Source organism: Micropterus salmoides, unplaced genomic scaffold (genome assembly GCF_014851395.1).
Source record: "Micropterus salmoides isolate LMB-PRFRI ecotype aquatic unplaced genomic scaffold, ASM1485139v1 Ms_hic_scaffold_16, whole genome shotgun sequence".
Lineage (NCBI taxonomy): Eukaryota > Metazoa > Chordata > Actinopteri > Centrarchiformes > Centrarchidae > Micropterus > Micropterus salmoides.
Window position 1 is genome coordinate 32,447,384 of NW_024040707.1, and position 22,442 is coordinate 32,469,825.

The 22,442-nt window shown below is 41.4% G+C and overlaps 1 protein-coding gene across 1 annotated transcript in view; it reads left to right on the forward strand.

Annotated features, from left to right (window-relative positions):
* LOC119905839 (DENN domain-containing protein 2D-like) overlaps positions 1 to 22,442 on the forward strand; it is a 28,733-nt gene that overhangs the window by 1,187 nt on the left and 5,104 nt on the right. Inside the window, exons 2-13 of the mRNA XM_038723192.1 lie at positions 4,525 to 4,591; positions 4,697 to 4,783; positions 4,880 to 4,930; positions 5,935 to 5,985; positions 14,699 to 14,746; positions 15,002 to 15,094; positions 17,143 to 17,315; positions 17,578 to 17,690; positions 17,770 to 17,839; positions 17,926 to 18,003; positions 19,093 to 19,233; positions 21,485 to 21,679. Coding sequence (XP_038579120.1) covers positions 4,525 to 4,591; positions 4,697 to 4,783; positions 4,880 to 4,930; positions 5,935 to 5,985; positions 14,699 to 14,746; positions 15,002 to 15,094; positions 17,143 to 17,315; positions 17,578 to 17,690; positions 17,770 to 17,839; positions 17,926 to 18,003; positions 19,093 to 19,233; positions 21,485 to 21,679 — 1,167 coding nt within the window. The remainder of the gene's footprint in view (positions 1 to 4,524; positions 4,592 to 4,696; positions 4,784 to 4,879; positions 4,931 to 5,934; positions 5,986 to 14,698; positions 14,747 to 15,001; positions 15,095 to 17,142; positions 17,316 to 17,577; positions 17,691 to 17,769; positions 17,840 to 17,925; positions 18,004 to 19,092; positions 19,234 to 21,484; positions 21,680 to 22,442) is intronic.

The following is a 22,442-nucleotide window of genomic DNA, read 5'->3' on the forward strand; positions in this document are numbered from 1 at the left end:
AGGAGGTTGTTGAGGTGGACAGTGGGCCATAAACCTGACTTGTTTGCTGTGTGAAACAAAAAGTAAAAATCAGTTTTTTTCAAGTTATGTAGGTTTAATTAGGTTGCGTAAGTAATGTTACTTAACTTACATAAGTTACCTAACGAACAAAACGTAATTATTTTAACCCAAACCATGACCCTTTCCTAAACCTAACCAAATTTCACAATGTTAATCTCTAGATTTATTTTGACAGTCTAACCAGATGTTGCACGGAGCCCTACAAATCTGAAGGCTACGCTAAAGGGTACCCAGGTCGTTGTAAAGCGACGCCATGGGGTCTTGACCAAGTGTCTATATGTGACGAGTTGGGAGTGAGAATGTGTTGTTGAGGCACCGTCATGCAGAAGGGCCCTGATAGAAGATGAACAAATCCCCCAAAAAGACTTTAGTTTTTGAGTTACAAGTAGTTTTGGTTGTATAAAAATATTTTACATTTACTCATTTGGCAGACACTTTTATCCAAAGCGTCTTACATTTGAGGAACAACATACAAGCATCAACAGAGCATCAAATACAGATCTACAACTGACAATACATACTAAAAACATACTATATTTTGCTGCAAAATTAGTTTTTTTTGGTTGATGTTTGATGCTCCCCAAATCCGCAAATTCTGAAAACATAGTCTTTTCCAGGGGGGACGGCGTCTGCCTTAACATATGTGTCTCTGGAAATAATGAGTGTCACCACATGTGGACTGGATGTTCACAGACAGGCACTGCATACAAAAAGCAAATATTTGATCAATACTTTTGTCCTTTAAAATTTAAACTCTTAAACGCACATGAATTATAGACAGGAATTGAATAGAAATTAAGAAATTAATTAAATAAGAAATTAAGAAGGCATTGTCAGCTACCAGTTAAGTGTGAGATTGATCAAAAATGACCTTCTAATCAGTGGATTAACTGATTAACTGTGAACTCCTTCTGAATGGTCTCTTGCAGGTCGACTGTTCACAACACATCACTGTAAACACGCTGTTTGATTACTTTATCCCATCATCTGTTGCCATAACTTGGTAACTGTTTAGTATTATAACATGTAATGCTGGTCTGAGTCCAGAAGTTCTCCCACTTCCTGTACACTGTGTGTGTCTTAGTTTGTAGTTGAATTTGTGGTAACTTGATAAAGCAAACTGGATTTTAACTCTGTCAGCTTTATATAAATAAATAATAAATAATCTTTATGGGAGATGTGCTGCAGCGCATTTACTCAACTACTGTACTGGGATTAAGTACAGATTTGAGGTAATTGTATTTACTTAATACTTTTTATTTCTACTCTCCTCTATACAGCCCCCACCCTCTGGAACTCCATCCCAAAATGTTCCCTCTCTGGACACTTTCAAAAATCAACTAAAAACCCACCTCTTTGCCACGGCATTCAGTCTAGATTGACCTTCTTTTGTTGTTCTGTTGTTTGTTGTGTCTCTGTAGTTATGTGTAAAGCGTCCTTGGGTCCTGTGAAAGGCGCTAAAAAAATATAAGTTATTATTATTATTATTATTACTCCACTACATTTCAATATTATTCTTTTTCCTCCATGACAGCTGTACTATATACAGTATGTACTGTATATTCTGGTTACGTTGCAAATTTTGCATATATATGCATCTTTTACGAGAAAAATATGTAGCTGGTATATTTCAACTAATTTCAATGCAAATTACTGCAACTTGCCTTTTTTTGTTGTTTCGAGAAGCAGACACTTTTTTAAACATTTCTATTAAAACAAGTTGATGTTTTCAGACTGCAAAATAAGGTTTATAGGATTTAGTGACAGACAGAAATGTTTGGAGGGTTAGTCTAAAGTATTTCACCAACTACAATAAAAATGCTCTTGTGTAAAAAAAATCCTATAACATGACAAAAGTCATGACAGCTTCTGCTCTACATCTACTTTAAGTATCAAGTACGATTTTTAATGCAGGACGTTTACTTGTAACAGTGTACTTTTGCATTGTATTACTTTTACTGAAGTAAATGATTTGCATACTTCTTCACCTTTTGTGAACCTGGAGCATTCAAGCCCCCTGAGGGTCTGTTGTCAGTTACAGATGAAGTACTTGGAGCGCAAACCACATCATTTATTACTCACAGGCATGGTCACTACAGCCGCCTGAAGCCGTCTGTCCTTTGAAGTAGTCCTATCTGAATGATAAGTCTTATCTGAATGACAAGCCAGAGAGGGGACAAGTGTTCACAGGCCTGAAAGCCCCCCAACGGACGCTAGCCACAGGGCTGAAAGGGCATTTGCATTTTGGTGGTCTGATGTGGTTTTTGGAGAACACAGCAGGGTCAGATTTCATGTAGAACTTGATTGTAGTGTCTAATTCTAATGATTGCTGCTGTATAAAGACTGGAGGGAGGGGAAACAACCTGGCTCTGTCCAAAGTTCAGTCCACCAACACCTCTAAAGCATCTGCATCATGTTTGTTTAATCTCAACACAAACAACGTACAGCTGGAGCTATGTGCTGGAACTATTTCAGCCGGCTTCAGTCACTATAGTCCCAAGGAGGTTATCAGCTTTGGTACCATCAAACCAAAACATGAACTCACCGACAGAGATGCTGCACTGAAGTGGATACACTGCTGTTTGTCAAGAAATAGTTCCTAAAAGTTTACAATTCATTTTTGGTCCGATTAGACGGTGTGTTTTTGGCTGGCTCTTTCCCCCTGCTTGTATGTAACCATAGCCTGTATAAAAGAAGTGGGCGTAGCCAGCTCACTGTCTGATCATGCTTTCTGTGTCAGTCACTATGGCATCACTTCTCTATGAACAGCTGTGTCTTGATGTAGGGGTCGCTCTCTTCTTGGTGTTTCCTTCACTGCTCATGCTCACTACCTGTTTGCTCTTTAATTTATTCAAAACAAACAAGAAACACAAAACTTGATGCTTCCTGTGCCAGAGGAGTTTTCCCAGAACAGTACATTGACTGACTAAAGTGCAAATGATAAAGCTTTCAGAAACAACTTTAACAAATGAATATTCCAAATACTCAATGTTACGCTCCCCTGACCCTGCCTTCATGCATTCCACTTGTACACTGGTGGTTTATATTGCTGGGGAGTTTTCCCATAGGGCATCGTCATGTGCTGTCATTTTGGTTAGCTATAAATAGTGGCCATGTCTTCCCATGCAGATCCAACAATGCTCACGGTCCATGCAGTATGAGCCTCCAGTTAAGTATTGAAACAAGGGTCAGTGCTATAAAAGTAGCAACAACAACAACAACAGCAGTGGCTTAGTGGTAGTAAAGGGATGGTTAACTGGTACTAGCTAGCTTCAGTGACAACAGAGCAGACAAACTATTAGAGCCGAGTAAAGACCAGACAGTGTGAGCATGTACGCCTCAGACCAACATGCTGTTTACAGAAAATCTCCTTAGCGTGGAAACGGACAGTATTACAGCTGAAACTCTACAAGAATTTAAAGCTGCGCTGATTATTTTCTATTTATCAACAAAATCCATATGGTTCGTACTCTAGGACCACGATTATCCACAGAACAAATCGAAGATCATGTAATGACCTGAATGGACCAAAATAGGAAACTTCCATCAATAATGACTACTTTCAGTAGCCATGTAATAGGAAATGTCATATCCATATATCACAAAACAACACCGTCAGTTTCAGCAGATGCCCCTTGTCCTACAGATGGGATGGGAGATCAGAAAAATCCTTTTACACTATTTCTTGTTTAATTTGCAGGACTTACAAAGGTCATATATAAAGGTCACAATTTTGGCCTTAAGGGTCAGGGGAAAACACTGAAGCCTCTTTACCACCCCATTGGGCAAATCTGGTATCTTTTTTGGTACCAACTCCGTTGAGGTTCCAAGCGAGCTGAGACGATACAAAAAGGTGACATGAAAACCCTGCAGACTGCTGATTGGTTAGAGAGAATCAGCCCATATTAGAATAACCTAGCTAGCAGCTGCTGTGTTTACAGCTGAGCTGCTGCTGCTAACGTTAACTTAGTTTAGTTGCTCAGTTTGTTTTTAGTTTAGGATTCCTTCAGTGTTGACTGTTCAGGTTTCTACCGGGAGCTGAATTACCTTCAATGTTGTCTCCTCTCCAAAACAAACAGGCCCACTCATTAAAATTTTAAAAGCAGTTTCATCCTAAAGAATTTTTGTCTCTTCAGCGGACACTGTCCGTCAGCGAGCCGACTTCTTGACAGGAAAATGGCTGTTGGCTGGGAAAGCGGTGTGCGGCATCCCTATGATGTAAAAGAAAAAAACATTCTTCCTCTGTACTCCATGAACATCCACAGGAAATGTAATGTCAGTAAAGCTATTAAAAATCTTTGTCAAACTGAAGAGTTCATCCTCTGGGGACCAACAACATTTATAGTTAAGACACACTGGACCAAACGTGAAAATTGTGCACTAGATGAAAGGTCAGCAGCGTCACCAGAATCATTAGGAATCATAGTTTTATATTTAAATGGGTCTTTCTTCCTTTTCTCTCAGAATCCAGAGAACCACCTGTCTCCAAACACAAGGAGGAGTTTCAGCTTCTCGTCTCTCCGCATAAAAAGTAAGATACTGGATCATTATTACACATTCACATTGTTTTCACTTAATTAAAGATGACACCTGCATCTCTATCAGCCTGTTATTTACTGACCACTCTTCTCTGCAGAACGGCACAACAGCAATGATGAGGGTGGATTTACACGACGCAGAGGGCTGCTGTCTTTTTCATCAGTACGAGAGACATCCAGAAAAGGTAAACAACATATAATAAACTATATACTTTCATTAGACCCTCTCTTACAAGCTTAAATCTGCTAAGGTGATACCAATAATCACATACAACTCCTAGAGTCAGTCCTGGATGAAGACGAGGCCTCGCAGGACCATGTAAAGAAGACAGGTATGTATGAAGGTCAAAAAGCTAAATGCAGTATAGCGTTCTTTAAAGGTAGAGCACTGTATCAGCTGTTTCACTCATGCTCTGCAACCGCTGACCCATCCATCAGCTGCTTTGCGCCCAGCTGATCAGTAATGTCCAATCATATTGATCCAGGTGTAGAGTGTGGCTATCATAATACTTTTAAGGTGTGTTCTCACAGAATGCAAAGGGAAGTTTAGACACAGTCAGTGGAGGTGAAAAACAGCTTCGGTCTAAACACACCTTTCATCTGCTGATGCACCCACGCTAAATGCTGTTCGCTGCTGCAGCTGTCTCTACCCGCCTCCTCATGTGCTCCGAATGTTGAGCAGTTTAAAGAATTAATGTTCATCTATTTGTTAGGCCGATTAGTTCTCCAGCACATTCTTTGTTGCTGCTTTGATGCTTTGACAGTTCCCCTGAGAAATAAACCTTACCACCATTTGCTTTAAATGTTCAGTTCCTCAGTTTGATGGACGTCAGATGTATTTTTAAAAGTGCCGTATACCTTTCTGCGTTGTGTTGCTGATTCGCTTGTTCCTGCAGCTAAGTCTGTTTAGCCTGGCCTGAGCTCCGAACCCGCTTGAGTGGTAAAAACCTACCCGGTCTCCCAAAAATTACAGTTATATACTACTCAAGATGTTTTAAAAGAAAGACAATGCTGCCTGTGTTAAAACAACAAAATGTTTAAACTGAAAGTCCATTGTTTCCCTCACAGTGTTGGTATGGGTAACTGACGCATTTATTCTTTAATGATATCAACTGTAAACAGTCAGCTGTGACTTCAAGTACGAGAAAGGGTTTGTTTTCTTTGTCAATATTTAACCAGAGACAAGATCAAACACCTCCACACAACTTCTATGAGGTGAAGAACAGGCAGCAGTAAAAACATTTTAGTAGTACGTAGACCTAATTTTTGAGAGACGGGGTTGTGGTGTTTGATTTTCAAATAAATGGGCCGAATCTGTTCTCGCTCTTGAATACAGGAACACGCAGAAGCAGTGCGCCACAGTTCTGTGGTTCTGACACAGATGGAGGTAAATTTCTATTTTCCACTAAATCCCTTTAAGAGACCAAACTGAGCTGACTAGACACAGATAGGACAATAAAAGAGCCCATAGGCCAGTAACAGTTTAAAGATGTAAATGCTCCGTACTTGTATAGCGCCTTTCTAGTCTTTTCGACCACTCAAAGCGCTTTTACACTACATCCACACACTGAGCCTAAGGGCTCAAACGGAAACTAACATTCACACTCACTCATAGACTGGCGGAATAGCCGCCAGGGGCAATTCGGGGTTCAGTATCTCGCCCAAGGACACTTCGACATGCAACCAGGGGGAGCCAGGGATTGAACCGCCGACCTTCCGATTAACGGCCAACCCGCTCTACCTCCTGAGCCACAGCCGCCCCAGATGTACTGACATATTGATTTTGAAAAAAACTTTGAAAGAAGATTGGACCACAAGGAATAATAAGGAATAAATCTTTGAACTCAAATACAGGTTTTCACATGTTACTACATTTTGACACACCATGCAGTATTTTAAATGTCAGTGATATTATCAGCCTATATATCAAAACCAGATCCAGATCCTAAACAATCAGCATTTGTTTCCCAGTGCAAAATGGTGCTGTGGCCAAATAAAGAACTGTCATGAGAAGTATTACCAGGCCTGTGAAACCAGTTGTATTATGTCTTCCTCTGAAGTCTGTTGTGTAATATATTGTACATACTGTATATGCTCACCTGGCAAACCGAGAAGGCTAAGATTGTACAACGTGGACCAGAAACTGACTGCATATATTCAGGCAGTACTGGAAAGTCTGAAATGTGAAATACAGGCCTGGTATAAGAATCTATCTGTACAGTCTAAATCCAAACTCACAAAGACTGCCATAGTAATAATAACGGGGAGGGAAGAACACAGACCTCCAAACTATTCATGAGCAGTCAGTTAAGGAGCACAGAGTCCTAGACCATGTCCTTCACTATGAGTATGAGCTTTTACCATCAGGCAGAATATACAGAGTCCTCAAATGTAAAAATTAATTTGTGCCCTTTTCCATCAGCCCTCTTTATATAGAATAAGAATAAGAGTCTGTTACACACTTAAATGTGCAATATACTGCTACCTTTCTGTGTAATACTTTTAGGCCTGCAACAGAGGTATTTGAGCAATATGGTGTGAGGCTGGCAACTGGGTAAAATGTTTTTCAGATGTCTGTTTATCTGTTGATTGTGTTTTTTATTGTTTGTAATGCATGCAGCATCACAGAGCCAAAAACAAATTTTCCTATTCACTCTCAAGTCATCACATATGGACGCATTATCAAAAAGGCGTCAGTTTGTAACGCACTGGAAGCCCTGTAGCGTAACTTTTGAAGTCCAAATAAGGAGGTGGTTGGGGTGGACAGTGAGCCAGAAACCAGACTTTCACGCAGGAGAGGGGTGTTCGTTTCCAGTGTGAAATAAAAAAAGTCAACATTAAGTGTTTTTATTTAAGTTATGTAGGTTACATAGGATACACAAGTAACATAACTTAAGTAAGTGAAGTCCAGTAAGTAACTTTTAAGCCAAACCACGATCTTTTCCTAAACCTAACCAAGTAGTTTTGTTGCTAACTAGACCTACGTGTAAAAAAAACGAAGCGTACCCAGGGTTTTACAAAGCGACGCCAAGGAGTCTTGACCAAATGGCCATCTGTAACGAGCTGGGAGTGAGAATGCGTTGCCTCATGGGGACAATAAAGTATATCGTATGATATATGGCTGCCAGCTTTCTGAACGGCTCTGAATTTCCTGTTCATTCACTCTACTGACGTTTCAGAGAATACTTATTAACAAGAGTTTTAAGTTTAACAACTCAGAACTCAAAACCTGTAGTACAAGTACAAGTGAACACCGCTCAGAGATGGAGTTCCTACTTGGGCACTCGTCAAATCCACCATTTCCCCCTATTTGTGTCATGAAGAAGCAGACGTCACTCAATAATAGCAGCACCCATAGAAGCACATGTAAACCATAAACTGAAAAGCAACATAAAGTAGGCCTATATTTTCCTGTGTTTAATTAAGATAATACATATTATAATTTTAAGTATAGCTGGTTACTGAAAGTCATCTGCACAAACGTTATTCAGGAAAATGTTTACAATGAGAAAACAGTAGAAATACACAATTTTCTGACTTTTGCAGATCAACAATAACCATTCATTTAGCTGACGCTTTTATTTAAAGTGACTTACAATTGCTATACATGTCAGAGGTTCCACACCTCTGGAGCAGCTAGGGGTTAAGTATTTTGCTCAGGGACATATTGGTGTATCACTGTGAACTTGAACCTGGGTCAATCATACCAAAGGCTTATCCACTATTCCATCACCACCTCGACTGAGATTACCGACTAATGTGTCGAGACAGGAACACAGTTAATATGTTGCAATGTCACTCGTTTTCATTAACACCAATGGCCAGTACTACAAAGGGAGTTCAACCTACTCAGAGTTAACTCATGCTCGGTATTTCTCCAGAGGAATGCACGTTGGTACTGTCAGGAAATTATGAATGTAAAGACAAGTTAACGGCTAAATCTAATATCGTGGAGGGTGACAAAGCCAGGAAGGCTTGTTGGCATCACATGGAGTAAATTTGTAGCCTAATTATCTTCACAGTGTTCTTATTGTAGTTCTCTATTCTGTATTTTATGGGCTCTTCTTTTATGTGTAATATGATTAAGATGTAATTGGGTACAACTGCACAGAAGGTCCATTGTAATAGAAAAGAAGGAGCCAGCGGAGAGGGGTGATAATCCGAGACAGAATTTAATTTCCAAGATTAATCTACAAGTAAAAAACATGAATATTCTCTGACATTATAGTCACACATTTATGAGAGAAACTTCACTTTGCAAGGCTGCAACATCACACACACGTCTGCCCTGTATTATGCATGCACTGGAATATTAAACTTTGCAATCGGATTTAGCAGTGGGGAAATACTCCTGAGTTTAGCCCACAGTCACTACCATGCACCTTAGAGACTTTGCCTTGGATTGGGCGTATTCAGAAGAAAACAGTGATATTTGATTTTTTTATGACATTAATTTCGGGGAATTTCAGATTTTTCTTCTTGTAGGCTAAATTTCACACTTTCATAGGATTTTTTTTTTTCTTGGTTATTAACCCCGACCCTGGCTCCCTATTTTTTGGACACGTAAAATAGTTTATCTAAATACGTGAAAACACTTAGGAGAATTCAATTATAGACTACAGACGGGCTACATCTAATAAACTATCCCGTTAATTAATTAAGATTCCTCTCTAAAATCACTGAGGCTGCAGGACTCGCTGTCTGAACCTAATGCTCATGTGTTCAGAACTTCAATGCAATCCCAGTGGAACAAATCAGGATGAAATCTAAACATTTTATGAAGTGGTGTGTATTAATATCCTACTTCTCATCATTAACACTGAGTACAGATGTGGAGTGTAGTCCCCGTGCAGGGTTACCTCGAGTTAACCATGAACAAAACCTGCTCGGAGCAGTTTAGAGATGCAGCGTAAATTGCCATGGCAACAGACCCCGGGTAACACCTATCCACTTTTTGTAGTACGGGTAATCGGGAAGTTACACCCGACGTAACAAAGTTACTCCTGAAGTTACCTGGATAAGCCAGGTACCCCGCTTCGTAGTACAGGCCACAATTCACTGCTGACTTGACAAAGAAACATCGGTTTTTTTACGGTCAGCCGTGATTTTTGTTTACGTTTGCCGTCATGCACATCATGGAACGCTTTGAGGATGGTAGTCGTAAATTTCCACTGGGTAAGTCCAGCTGTGACCGAAACTCAGCATAAGCCAACCTTGTCCCATAAGTCACAAAAATGACTTCCGACCTAATGACATGTAGGATGTCTCCATGACATTGTGAATAAAACATGTTTTTAAGGCTGACATCATACAGACTTGTGGCTTCTACAGGAGCATAATCGTTTCACAGTTTCAGCTTGGGGTCAGCCCACCTTGGATGGTTATGATGTTATCGCTAATTAAAAAAAAACGTATATATTGAGTTGCATTATGGGAATTGTAGGAACCAGCGTTTCTGGAGCTTAACCACAGATGCTAAAAAACAAGTGGACGTAGCCACCATGACGTCACCCGTTTCTTTGTAGACTTAACATTTTGAAGCCTCCAGTTTGGCAGATTGGTCGTCGCCATTTTGTTTTTTTGGAACCAGACGTGACCATATTTGGACGAGAGGGTGGAGCTAGCTAGCTTGGTAAGCAAGGTGCATCTGTAATTCACTTGAACTTTTTTGTGATATTACCTGGGATGCAAAATTTCGCTAGCAGGCTTAAAACAAAATGTAAAGTCAGGCTATACCTGCTGCATACATTTTTACAATTGTCTAATAAGTCCCCCAGTTTTATGAAAGTGTACAACTAAATTACTGTCGTGCCTCTATAATCCATCTATATCCAGATAATTTCGTTTGTTACTAGAACTACAGTGAACAAGTTAGCTATTATTAACCCTCTGATAACAGATGTGATCGAAGGCTTCTTGACAGATGTGTGAACTTTGAAGGTCTTTGTAAACCTTTTGTAGTTCTGATAGGTGAAAATATTTCTCTATCTGCAAGCTGAAAGTACTAGTGAACAGTGTTTTCAGAGTGGAAGAGGTGAGTCTGACTCAGCTCTCTGATGGCTAAAAGCTGCTGGTTGTTGCTTCAGTGTTACACTGTGTTGAGTTTCTGTTGTTGCTGAGCTGTAACATCTATTCGATGAACTTTCTTGGCGGGAGTCTGTTGTTCTGATGTCTTTAAACCAGCCATGACCGATACACCGTAAACATGCTGATTTAATAGCAACGAAGACGGTACTAGCCGTTTGTCGCACGTGACGTGAACGCAGCAAGGGAGCGGTAGAGGACCGCTTAGCGCGCGCACAGCAGTTTGCCGGAACCCCATAAGGATGCGGTGTGTGTGCGGGAATGGACCCGATGAAGATCCGCTGCGGTGCTGCTGAGAGGGACAGGACTGATAACTCACGGGGTGTTTTGCAGCGGAGCAGTGATGAGTGAAGCGGTACCGAGGAGGAAGAAGGCGCGAGCGATCCTGAAGAGTAGATGGAGTGAGTAACGTTAACGTTACGTGAGTGACGGACACAGATCAACAATGTGAACAGTATTAATCGGTTACACGCGGATAAAAAAAGAGTTAACTGTTAAACAGGTGATTTGTTTACCATAACGTGCGATGTTTACCTGTCTCGAGCAAGTTGTTGTGCCCACACGTGTATCAGGTTAAGGAAGTACTGCCCAGCCAACGGTGTGTTTTTGTAGTTAAAGTGAAATAAAGTGCAGCACGGGACATATAAAGCATCCGAATTGATTAGTAGACTCCAGTGATATGTTTTGTGTCTCTGTATCTCAAACGACTGGGAGGGGAACAGTAAATCAACTTTTTACTAAATGCAGTTTGGTGTTATATTTCCTTTAAAGTGGAGTCATATTCCCGTAAAACAACATTTTTAACCTGTTAAAGGTGTCGACAGGATTTTAGTCTGTGACAAGTGCACGTACTGAACTTCAACATGTTGCCAAACTTCATATCTGTAAACCTGCCTTTGATGTCAACTCTTAACTTTGCCACTGTAGGATTTACTGTGACATTTCTTTGAAGCCTCAGGAGCTGAACTGACAGAGACATTTCTGAGTTGTTGCAGTTTAGGAAGCAAACTCCAAGTGAGGTTCTGCATAATGAGCCAGGACAACAAAAGGATGAAATTTAGAAGCTAAGAACTGCTTTATTATGAATATAACTGGACAAATAGAAAAAAAACATTGAGTGGGATTTTGGGGTATATAAATAAACTGGCTTGACTTAAACAGATGTGTAGACAGATTTGAAGTTTGCTGTTTGCAGGTTTTCTGAAAGAAAAACAACACATGTAGAGGATTCAGGCAGTGTTTAGTGATTGCGCCATTCCTTTTCTTGTAGGCTTCGCAGTGTTGTGACACGTTCAGAGCTTCACGGCGTGAAGCTGTTAACCAGGGCTGTTATTTACACCCACATCATAGCTGAACAGCAGCAGGGCCAAGAGCGTGTAGGCTCATGTAGTTTATATCAAGAGTATAACAGAGATTCTACAACCTGAGAGAGTTTCTGCTGTGTATGTTGTGTGTTTCTGTGTAGCCAGCTGAGTTGTGTAACTGCGAGGCGTTGGGTGGGTAAACACTGCCGTTGCTATTGACACAGTGCAAAACCTCGTACTGTCAGAGGTCATGGGTTGCAGACTTGAGGCTTCAGCTGTTGTCAGGAACCAGGGAGGCGAGCGAGATTGAAAGTGAAACTGGCCAAAGTCCAGCGGGAGTCCTGTTATGTCTGCTCGGTCTGCAGGTCACCGAGGATACGTCCAGCTGATCTTCTGTGTCAGCTCACTTGGCTTTTTAACGCATGATAGATGTGAAACCAAACGTCGCAGCAGTGACGACCACAAGAATGCAGTTTGTGGTGAAGTGTTACTAGTTTAGTCTTAAAGTGAAGCTCTTGGGATTAGCACTCCGGTTTCTGTGTCTCGTCTTTACCAACAGAGTTCAACACAGTGATTCATTAAACAGGATCTCTTTTTCCACTCAGGACAAGTTCAACCCATATTTGTCCTTGCCGGGCTGATCTGGGTTGGTCCCTTTTATAGTAAACGGGCAGAACTGCAGCGTGTCGTGTCAGGACACTTAGAAATGTGCTTTTGTTGCAGCATTAAAGGTACAAATGACTGTTTATGTGGTTGTGATGGGTTTTGTTATATGTGCCCAGTGTTTGGAGGTGGATGTTTGTCTTTGCTCCTCAAATCTTTATTATTTAAAACCTTCAACAGCAAACATACAGAGGAGCACTCCTTCTGACAGATAAGTGATTTAAGAGAATTTATCAATCTTCTCGTATTCAGAATTTTTCATGCATGGAATAGAGTGGTGTTCCAGACTAGAGCTGCAGCGATAAATCAACTAATTGATTAGTTCTCAACTATTAAATTAATCAGCAACAATTGTGATAATCAATTAATCATTTTGAGTCTAAATTCTCTGATTCCAGCTTTTTAAATGTGAATATTTTCTGGCTTCTTTCCTCCCCTGTAACAGTAAACTGAATATATTTGGGTTGTGGACAAAACAAGACATTTGAGGACGTTATCTTGGGCTTTGGGAAACACTGATCGACATTTTATGGACCAAACAACTAATCGATTAATCGAGAAACATGATCAACAGATTAATCGATAAGTAAATAAGTGTTAGTTACAGCGTTAGTCTAGACCTTTCTTAGGAGTCGTATACAGATAGCCTGCCGTTCACCCCTGGAGGAAAACACCGATTGAATTGTAATGCCAAATCAATTGTTTTGTGACAGCAGGTTATCAATAGTTAAAAATGATGTGCAAGGAAAACGTAATGCAGAAAGTCTGAGAGGTTTGGGATAACACAAATATGAGACATAAATCCAAGGGACTATTTCTGTGGTAGAACGTAGTTCTTGTGTGAGATTGTCTGCAGCCACTGGTGTAAAGTAATAATGTATGAATACATGATAATAATAATACAGATGTTAAAATTGCAGAACTGTTCTGCATCTCCAGTTTGGATTTTATCTCCAGCTGAAGAAAGATGAATCTGAGATTTAGGACATATTTCCTAGTTTGTAAAACCGGAAAGTAAGTAGTCTAGTAAAGAGAAGTCTACATTTAAGACCGCTTCTTCCTTGTGTGGTTTATTTACCATCTGAAAGATGAATTTGAGTGAATCTTCACTTTGAAAGCTGTTTTTTCCCACAAGTCCTGAATACAGCAGTAAAAATTGTTCCCTCAGAGTTGGAAGTAAACAGATGATTCAGCAGGCGCTGCAGTAAACACAGGGATTAATAAGGAAGACCTGTGTTGCAAAACCTCCTCCTTCATTGGGCAACAGGCATATGGTAACAATCCAAATGATGCACTCGGGGAGCGTTAATCTGCTAAAGATCCACAACAACCAGAGCCACGCAGAGGAACACACAGGTTACAGGTACTGAGCTTCAGTATGTGTGACAGCAGTCCGGCCTGGATTCAGGAGACCCAGCTAGTTTTCAGGCCTCAGACTTCACCAGCGTTACAATCAGCACAGTGCTCTGTATAAACGCTCCTCAGAAGAGTCCCTCAAAGCACTCTTTAGCACAGTTTATTTTAACTCACTGGCTTCTTAAACTTTAAATTCATTGTCACAGTTTTAGAGACGAGATACCTTCAGCTGCACATTAAAGTGAATTTGACCCATGGCTACAGCCTGACGTTTAAATAACACCTGGACATTTATTAGGAAGGTATTTAAACAGTAGTGCTATCACATGGGCATCATTACGTCTCTTGTACAACTTAACTTTAGGTCCTAGGAAATGCTGATACTTGTTTTATTGCTGAACAATAAATTACCTTATCTCATGTATCATACTGCGCCTACTTTCATACTAAAGTAGTTCAACATCTGTTGCATCATACACATGAAGTCTCGACGTATACGATATATAAAGGAAACTCACATTTCAGAGTGATGAACAAGCTTTTAAACCAGACTTCTCAGATCCTTCCTGGCTGAAAATGACGCGTGGACGCAGACAGAAGACGAAATGAGTAATGTAGGTAACAGTGTGTACAGCAGTAAACATGCTTGTCTCAGGACCGTTTATTCACCTGACTTTCCTCTGTGTTGTCCAGGTGAGCAGCCCAAAGGTAACCTCATCTCTGATGTCACTGGGAGACACAGTAAGTACAGCAGCCGGAGTAACAAGGGCTCTTGTCTACAAGTTAATTGTGTTACCTTGGATAGTCAAATTAAAGTTTCATAATGTTTAATAGTATTAAAAGCATCCACCTGTAGGCTTGAAAGGTGGATCCTACACTTCTTCCTCCTCTTCTGGATGTTGGACCAGAATACTGTGCAGGTTCTTCTAAGCTAGCAGGAGAAGCTAATGTTGTTGTGTGACTGAGTATTGAGCAGCTGGTTCGTTTCTCCAGCAGGTATCCCACCAGGTGAAGATGATGGTGGACAACAAGGGGCCCTCAAGAGGTTTAGTGCCATGTGGTCCTCCTTCCGCAAAGGCAAAAGAGATAGTGAGTATTAACTAACCGCATCACAGAAACATGATTCACTTGGACCTTAGTGCTGAATATTTGGGCACATTGTGAGGAGGGGTCCCTAAAGCCTCCCCTGCTTCCTGGTCTCTGTTCCTCTAAATGGGACCATAATTTACTAAATGAACATCATGCTGTGTTGAAGAAGTCTTGAAACTAGCGACTGAGACCATAAACTCATTAGGAAAGTGTTTACTGAGGGAATAAATCAGCAGCCTCATTTTCTCATAGACTTCTATTCAATCACACTTCTTTTAGTGGAGTCGCCCCCTGCTGGCTGTTAGAGAGAATGCAGGTTTAAGTTACTTCAGCACTGGCTTCACTTTTCAGAGAGTTGTTTTGAAAAGATCAGAACTGACCTTACAAACAGACACCAGGTGCTCTCATTTGGTGAACAGCGAGACAGTGGCGTCTCCTCCTCGCTGTAACGCCACAGGAAGCGCTGGTTAAATATATTTTTGTTGCTTCTAGAGTACACAAACTACTCAATCTACTGGAGTGTTTTTACCCAAACTCAGCTGAGAGTTAGCCACAGACTCTGTTCCAATGAACAGGTTTTTCAGGAGGAACATATTTTTGTATTGATCTGGCTTTGTAAAGCAAACAAAGCCTAAAGACCATCAAAGCACACAGAGGCAGAGTATTCATGCAGTGTTAGAGGGTTTGCAGGCCTGAAACACAGAGACACAAGGCTGCTGAGCTGAGGACAAACTCTTGCTGGTTGCTTTTATTTTAGACAAAGGAGGAGGAATGCAGCAGAGAACACAAGAGCAGGCAGCAGAGAAGGAGATAAGTGGACTCTGAACACAGCAGCAGAGGCGTCTGTAGACTGTGTTGGACTGTAAATAAATTATCCAGCACAATGACAGACCCAAAGAGACGAGAAATATAACTACAGTGTATTCAACACTTCCTTTCACCAACCACACTGTAACACAACTACAAGCTGTGACGTGCTAACAACATACAATAATTCAAATTTATTTACTCAGCTCCAGAAACAGAAGGCATCTCACTGCACTTTTAGAGCAGGTCTACACCATACATTTTTTACACAGACGCAACAGTTCCCGCTGTGAGCAGCACTTGGCCACAATGGGAAGGAAAATCTCCCTTTAATAGGCAAAAACATGGGGCAGAACCAAGACTCTGGGGCTGCCAAGAGAACACAGCAGCAGCACAAATATCAATACAAGTAATAGTAATGATGATATCAGTAGGACTAGTAATAATAACTGGAGCAGTGAACTGGAGCAGGAACATGGTGGCAGCAGGAAGCCTGCAATCACAGATCCAGATGCATGCATTAATGGTATGAGGTTGCATACTGAGAGAAAGAAAGAGGAGGAGAGGGAGAGAAAGAGGAGGAGAGCAGAGGTCAGTGCATCATGGGAGGTCTCCCGGCAATCTAGACCTATCTATAGCAGCATAACTAAGGGATTGTTCAGGACTCACCTGAGCCAGTCCCAACTATAAACTTTATCATAAGATGGATAAGTTGTCACAGTGAGGATGCCAGGTTTAACTGTACAGAGACCAGAACACTGGGTGGATACACTGTTGGACAAGAAATAGATCCAGCAAGTTAGCTACCTCTTAAAGCACAAAGTTTTTTGTCTGTTTGCAGATTAAACAGACTCAGCATGTTAGTCAGTGAGCTTTAGAGCTGCTGGTGTGTTTTAGATCTCTAGACAGAGCCAGGCTAGCAGTTTCCCCCGTTCCCAGTCTTTAAGCTAGGCTAACCACACCCTGACTGCAGCTCTGTACTGAAGACTGAGAACCATCTGACCCTCAGAAGGTGTTCCTTAATCAAACAACACAAACAGTAAATAAGGGAGGGTGGGGGTTTGTCGTGTCCTTCATCAAAGGAATACTTTAGATTTACCATCTCATTTGAAGCTAGGGTTTTTTTTCCAGTGCACTTCTGTGAGCAGGGAAGAAGTGCTGATCTACAGAGGCCTGGAAACCTTTCCAGCTGGATCACAGTGGGAACCCCCAGTGCTAAAGCACAATGTGTTTCTGTGTAGGAGTCAGAGATGCTGAGCCTACAGAGCCGCCGGCCCCGGTTGTGGCAGACACATCCAGGCAGCACCGCTTCGGCAGCGGGCAGTACTTCTTCGAGTATCTGGTGGTGGTCAGCCTCAAGAGAACCAAGGACGGCAGCGGCTACGAACCTCAGATCACCTACCAGTTTCCCAAGGTCAGTCTGACGGTGGAACGGATATCCAGCAGGTCAGTGCTGTCCACCTGAGACAGAGCACTATCTGCTTGTAACTCAATCCAAGAATAACCAAATTATCATTTTATCGGTCTATTAATCTGCTGGAGATGGTTAAACGAGTGTAAAATCACTTGAACTGAGGTTTCTTGCAGGAGAGTTTGTCCCCACTGTGAAGCAGGAAACACTCATGTTCATGTTATGTGATGAAAGAACAGAGGTTTGTGTGTGTTGTGACTTTCAGAGGGACGGGATGGCGAGGTTTCAGAAGGAGGAGGAGGAGAAGACGCTGAAGGCAATCACTCTCTTCTGTTTCCCAGAGGGCATCAACTGGGCTCCTCTGACTGAGTACCACAGGTACAGCTGCTCCTCCTCTTTACACTTGTGTTCAGGTGCATCAGTACTTGTTCTGAGTTTTCGCATCATCTGTTTTCAGTGAGACCTTCTCCTTCGTTCTGACGGAGATTGACGGCAGCAGGAGAAATGGCTACTGCAGGAGGTTACTGGTCAGTGTGCAGACTTAGCAAGCTGTCTTCACATTTAGAGGCATCCTCACTCTGTTTATGAAATGTCCTCTCTGTTTGCTCTGCAGCCTCGAGGGAAAGGAGCTCGACCACCTGAGGCTTACTGCATCATAAGCTCGCTGGCTTGTTTCGGCCTCTTCTCCAAGGTGAGTTCACCTGAGTGTTTCTAGAAGAGGAAGTCTGTTTCAGAGTCTTTTATATTTCTTAACCTGACTACCCTAAGCTCTGCTTCTCTATTAACATTAGAAAAATATCAAACTGTCTTTTAGAAACTAGTTTTGTGTTTGTGGACTTCATGTCAGCATTTACGACTGTTCCTTCATTAATCACCTGGTTGATCACCTGTGATAAATACCTGGCAGGTGCACACTTGGTCAATAAAACTAGCTTGTAACTTGGTTGGCTTCATATTGAAGTGAAACCTAAATATCAAAAGGAAAATCCTACGACATATTTATTGATAAATATTGTATGTGAGAGGAGCTCTGTGGTTACCTCAGTGTGTCCAGGGCGTCTCATCTGTTTGGATTAGACACACCTGTTGTCGGGTGGTTTTCTTTTGTTTAGTGTTTAGTGACGTGTGTCACTGGCTGTAAACGCAGCCTGAAGGTCGACTGGAGCGGATTGTTGCTGTGAATAACTGATTGGCTGAATTAAAGCTTTACAGTCCTCTGGAAGTTTCTGGGAATTTGGGGGTTTCAGTAACATGGCGGAAGTTTACATTTAAATGTGACTACTTAAAGGCCATAAAAATATAAATCAATGATTCAGTTTCCCGGCAGTGTGGATTAGAAACAGCCTTAAGACCTTCATGTTGGGAAATAACGTTTGCAGACTAAATAGATAATTTCTTTTCTTCATATTTAAATATCTTTTAAAGTAGGAAAACTTCTTGCACACTGCTCCTGTTAGTAAGTTTAGATCGGTGTTTTCACTGACTCAAAAGTCTATTTATGAAAACATTTGATTATATTTTAGTAAGATGTCTCCCTATTTTCTGATCTGCTCCTTTATTTTAATTTCACATCTCCTGTTTTGCTAAATTCAGTGTAACGTACATTTCACTGCATTTATTCCACCATTACAACAATACGTCGCCGTTCTGCTGGCTGGAGTTTTATTTCCACTCGCTGTTAAGCTTTTATTTCAGGACTTCTGAGACTCTATAAAGACTGAGATGTGTTGTATTATATTTACTGGTGCTGCATTGTGACTGTGTGTGTATGTGTGTGCAGATATTTGACGAGGTGGAGAAGCGGAGGCAGATCTCCATGGCCATGATCTACCCATTCATGCAGAAGCTGAGGGAGGCTTCGTTCCCAGCTCCAGGACACACTGTGGAGATTAAGAGCTTCATTCCTGAGTCGGGCACTGAGGTCAGATCAAACCCCCGCTTCTTTTGCTCACATATAGTTTGATGATGCAGATATTTTACTGCAACGAAAGACTCAGATCAACAGAGGCAGAAGTTCAAAATGATTTCTGATGCAACACAAAATGTACAATGTCATGCATCTTAAGGGCGGCTGTGGCTCAGGAGGTAGAGCGGGTTGGCCGTTAATCGGAACGTCGGCGGATCAATCCCTGGCTCACCCTTGTTGCGTGTCGAAGTGTCCTTGGGCAAGATACTGAACCCCGAATTGCCCCCGGTGGCTATTCCGCCACTTAGGCTCAGTGTATGAATGTGTATGACTGGTGAATGCAGATGTAGTGTAAAAGCGCTTTCAGTATATAATAGTTATAATTTTCTTTAATCTCAGAATGTGGCGACATCTCAAACAAGAAGTTCCGATGCACAAAGACACGTGAGCAGTCAGGTGGTCAGACAGGTTGGAAACAAACCTCCGAGTTAGACAAACTTTTTAGAGAAAGTGTAGTTGAACAGTAAAACTATGACCCGACCTGTCTCGGTTTACAGTCCCACCTCCTGCTTCTTCTCTGACCAAGCCAACGCACCTGACTTTCAGTTCCTGATTGTCTCACCGTGTTATTAGCGAGTTATTTTGGTGAGTATAGAGCCGTCATAACTGATGGACAGTCCCCTTAAATGGAGTTGAATTCAGTTCAAAGAGATCAAAGGTATAAAACTTCTTAAATCTGGTCTCTTGGCTGCAGTAATGTTTGTTCCCTATCCCTATTTTATACTTAAAATAAAATTATAATTATACTGTGGCTGGTATGATAGTGAAATGTGCAACTAAAATACAGCAGATTATTAACATGCAATAAATAGTTTTGTTTTAGACTTTAGCTTGAATTATCTTTAAAAAAAACTGTGAGTAGTCGCATTTATAAGCTGTGATGAGCCGGGACTTCCTACAGGAATAACTTTCAGTCTGTTCCTCTTGTGTCACTGAGTGAAGTCATATGTCTTTAATGCAGGCAGATTACATGTGTGTCTCAGAGAGCAGCTGGGATCTTCCTCTGCAGTAATAAAGTCTCAACATCTGCCCGTCAACCTAGACCTGCGCCAAGCTGCTTTAAAGAAATATGACCACATTCAGGAACACAAGAGGAAACAACGGGCAGCCCAATTTATATGTTGCAAACCTTCCGGAGACAGCTGCCCTTTCAGACTCAAAGAATTGACTTAAACTGAGCTAAATATAGCCTAACCACATAAAACCCACATTACAACAACAAGGCCAAACAGTAAACACCACATGACCATGCTCCTTTCTCTGGTAGCCGAGTGAGCTCCTCCAGCTGGGTGTGTCTGTGTGGAGCGCTGTCTGAACCTGTAATGTTACCTCACAGCAGAAACACCATCAGTCCGCATGTTCCAACAGCTCAGTCATCTCAGGTATTCACTGACGCTGTCCACTGTTTGTGTTGCAGCTACCATGACCAGACAAAGACCCGCTTCTCCTGCTGTGTAAAGTTCACAATGAGACCTGAACGTGTTGAGTTTCGATAACTATATGCATTTGCACACGCAAACCTCATCATGAAGTGTTTGCATGGACAGACTTCTCAGGCTCTCTGTGAGATGGTACAGCCGTTAAAGGCCTTTGGATTGTCAACCAGAAATACAACTGCAGGAAATTGCAAAATATCTTATAGGAAAACATCCTTCGGCCATACTTCCTTTTCAATCAAGGGAGCTAAGATCTGGAACAAGCTGCCTATTGAGCTAAAAACAGAACAAAATCATCAAGAATTTAAAACTAACTGAAGAAGTTTTTAAAAGATAATCAGTCGTGTGGTCGTGTGTAGGGATGGGGGGGGAGGGAGGGATCGGTGGGTGGTATACATGTATGTGCTCAATTGTTTTACTGTTACTATGCTTAATGTTTGTTGTATATGTAATGTTAAAAGCCCTTCTAGGGACGGCATTGGAAATGCTGTGATGTTGTGCGTTGGAAAATTGTTATACAATTCTCTATGTTTATAACATCTGTCCCTATCAAATAAACCTAAAAAGAAATCACAGGAAGGAGCTGCTCTGTATATAAACACTGATTTAAAGTGGAGGAAGTAAATCATAAAAAGCACCAACACTAACCTGCACCTCCTCCCTCCCTTTAAACAAGTGGTTTTTAGCACCAGACGGTGGCGGCGTGGGAAGCCAGTGGCTCGTTAGCCGTGTGTTGACATGTTTGTGATGTGGTGACTCTCACTTACCAGATCATCAGTCTGACACGACCGCTGGATTCCTGGCTCGAACACGTAGACTTCGCCACGCTCTTCCGCTGCCTGACAGACGAGGAGGTGTTATTGGTGTTTGCCGCCGCCGTCCTGGAGAGACGGATCATCTTCATCGCTGATGAATTGGGGTATTACACACTCACCCTGTGCGCTATTATTTACACAATACACAAAGTAGGAATACAACAACAAACACAAACCACAGTTTATACAAGAGCACACAGGTTTACCTCAACCCCTCCGTCAGAGAGCAGCTAAAGAAGGAAACCAGCTCCACAGGTAAAACCTGCAGTAAGCAGATTAAACACACTGCAGAGGATGCTGGGAGTCCACCTGAGCTCTGTGTGGCTCTGCCTGGAAACAAGTGGCAAAGATCATCAGTGGTTCACACGTTTATGTTTATCACACTGAGATTACCCAACCAGCTGATCATAGCTAATGTTCAAACTGAGTGAAATCCTCATCCAAGATGGTTCCTAAACATTTGTACTGCTGCTCCTGATTGGTCAACCGACAGAAGATTATTCATTAAATCATTTTGAAAATTCATTTTGATACGCACTTACGATTGTTTTAAATGATTGTTTGTGAATCTTTTGGGTTTTGGACTGTTGACAAAGCAAAACGTCTGCTGTCACCGTGGGCTCCGGGATACTGAGGGACATTTATCACCATTTTCTTTCATTTCATTCACAAGACTAAATCAATTAATCAATGATTAAAATTAATTGATAGTTGCAGATCTGGTACTTCTTCTGCCACATCCCGAGTTGTTTTGCCATCTGTTTCGGCATTTTGACATTTTTAGGTTTTACAGCAGGTTGAAGACGTTTACAGTTGATGATTAATGTGTTAATTACTGTACACTGACATCACGTTATCTTTGCTTAGTAGCTAGTATATAGAGATTTCTCATCACAAGATAATATTCCTGAAA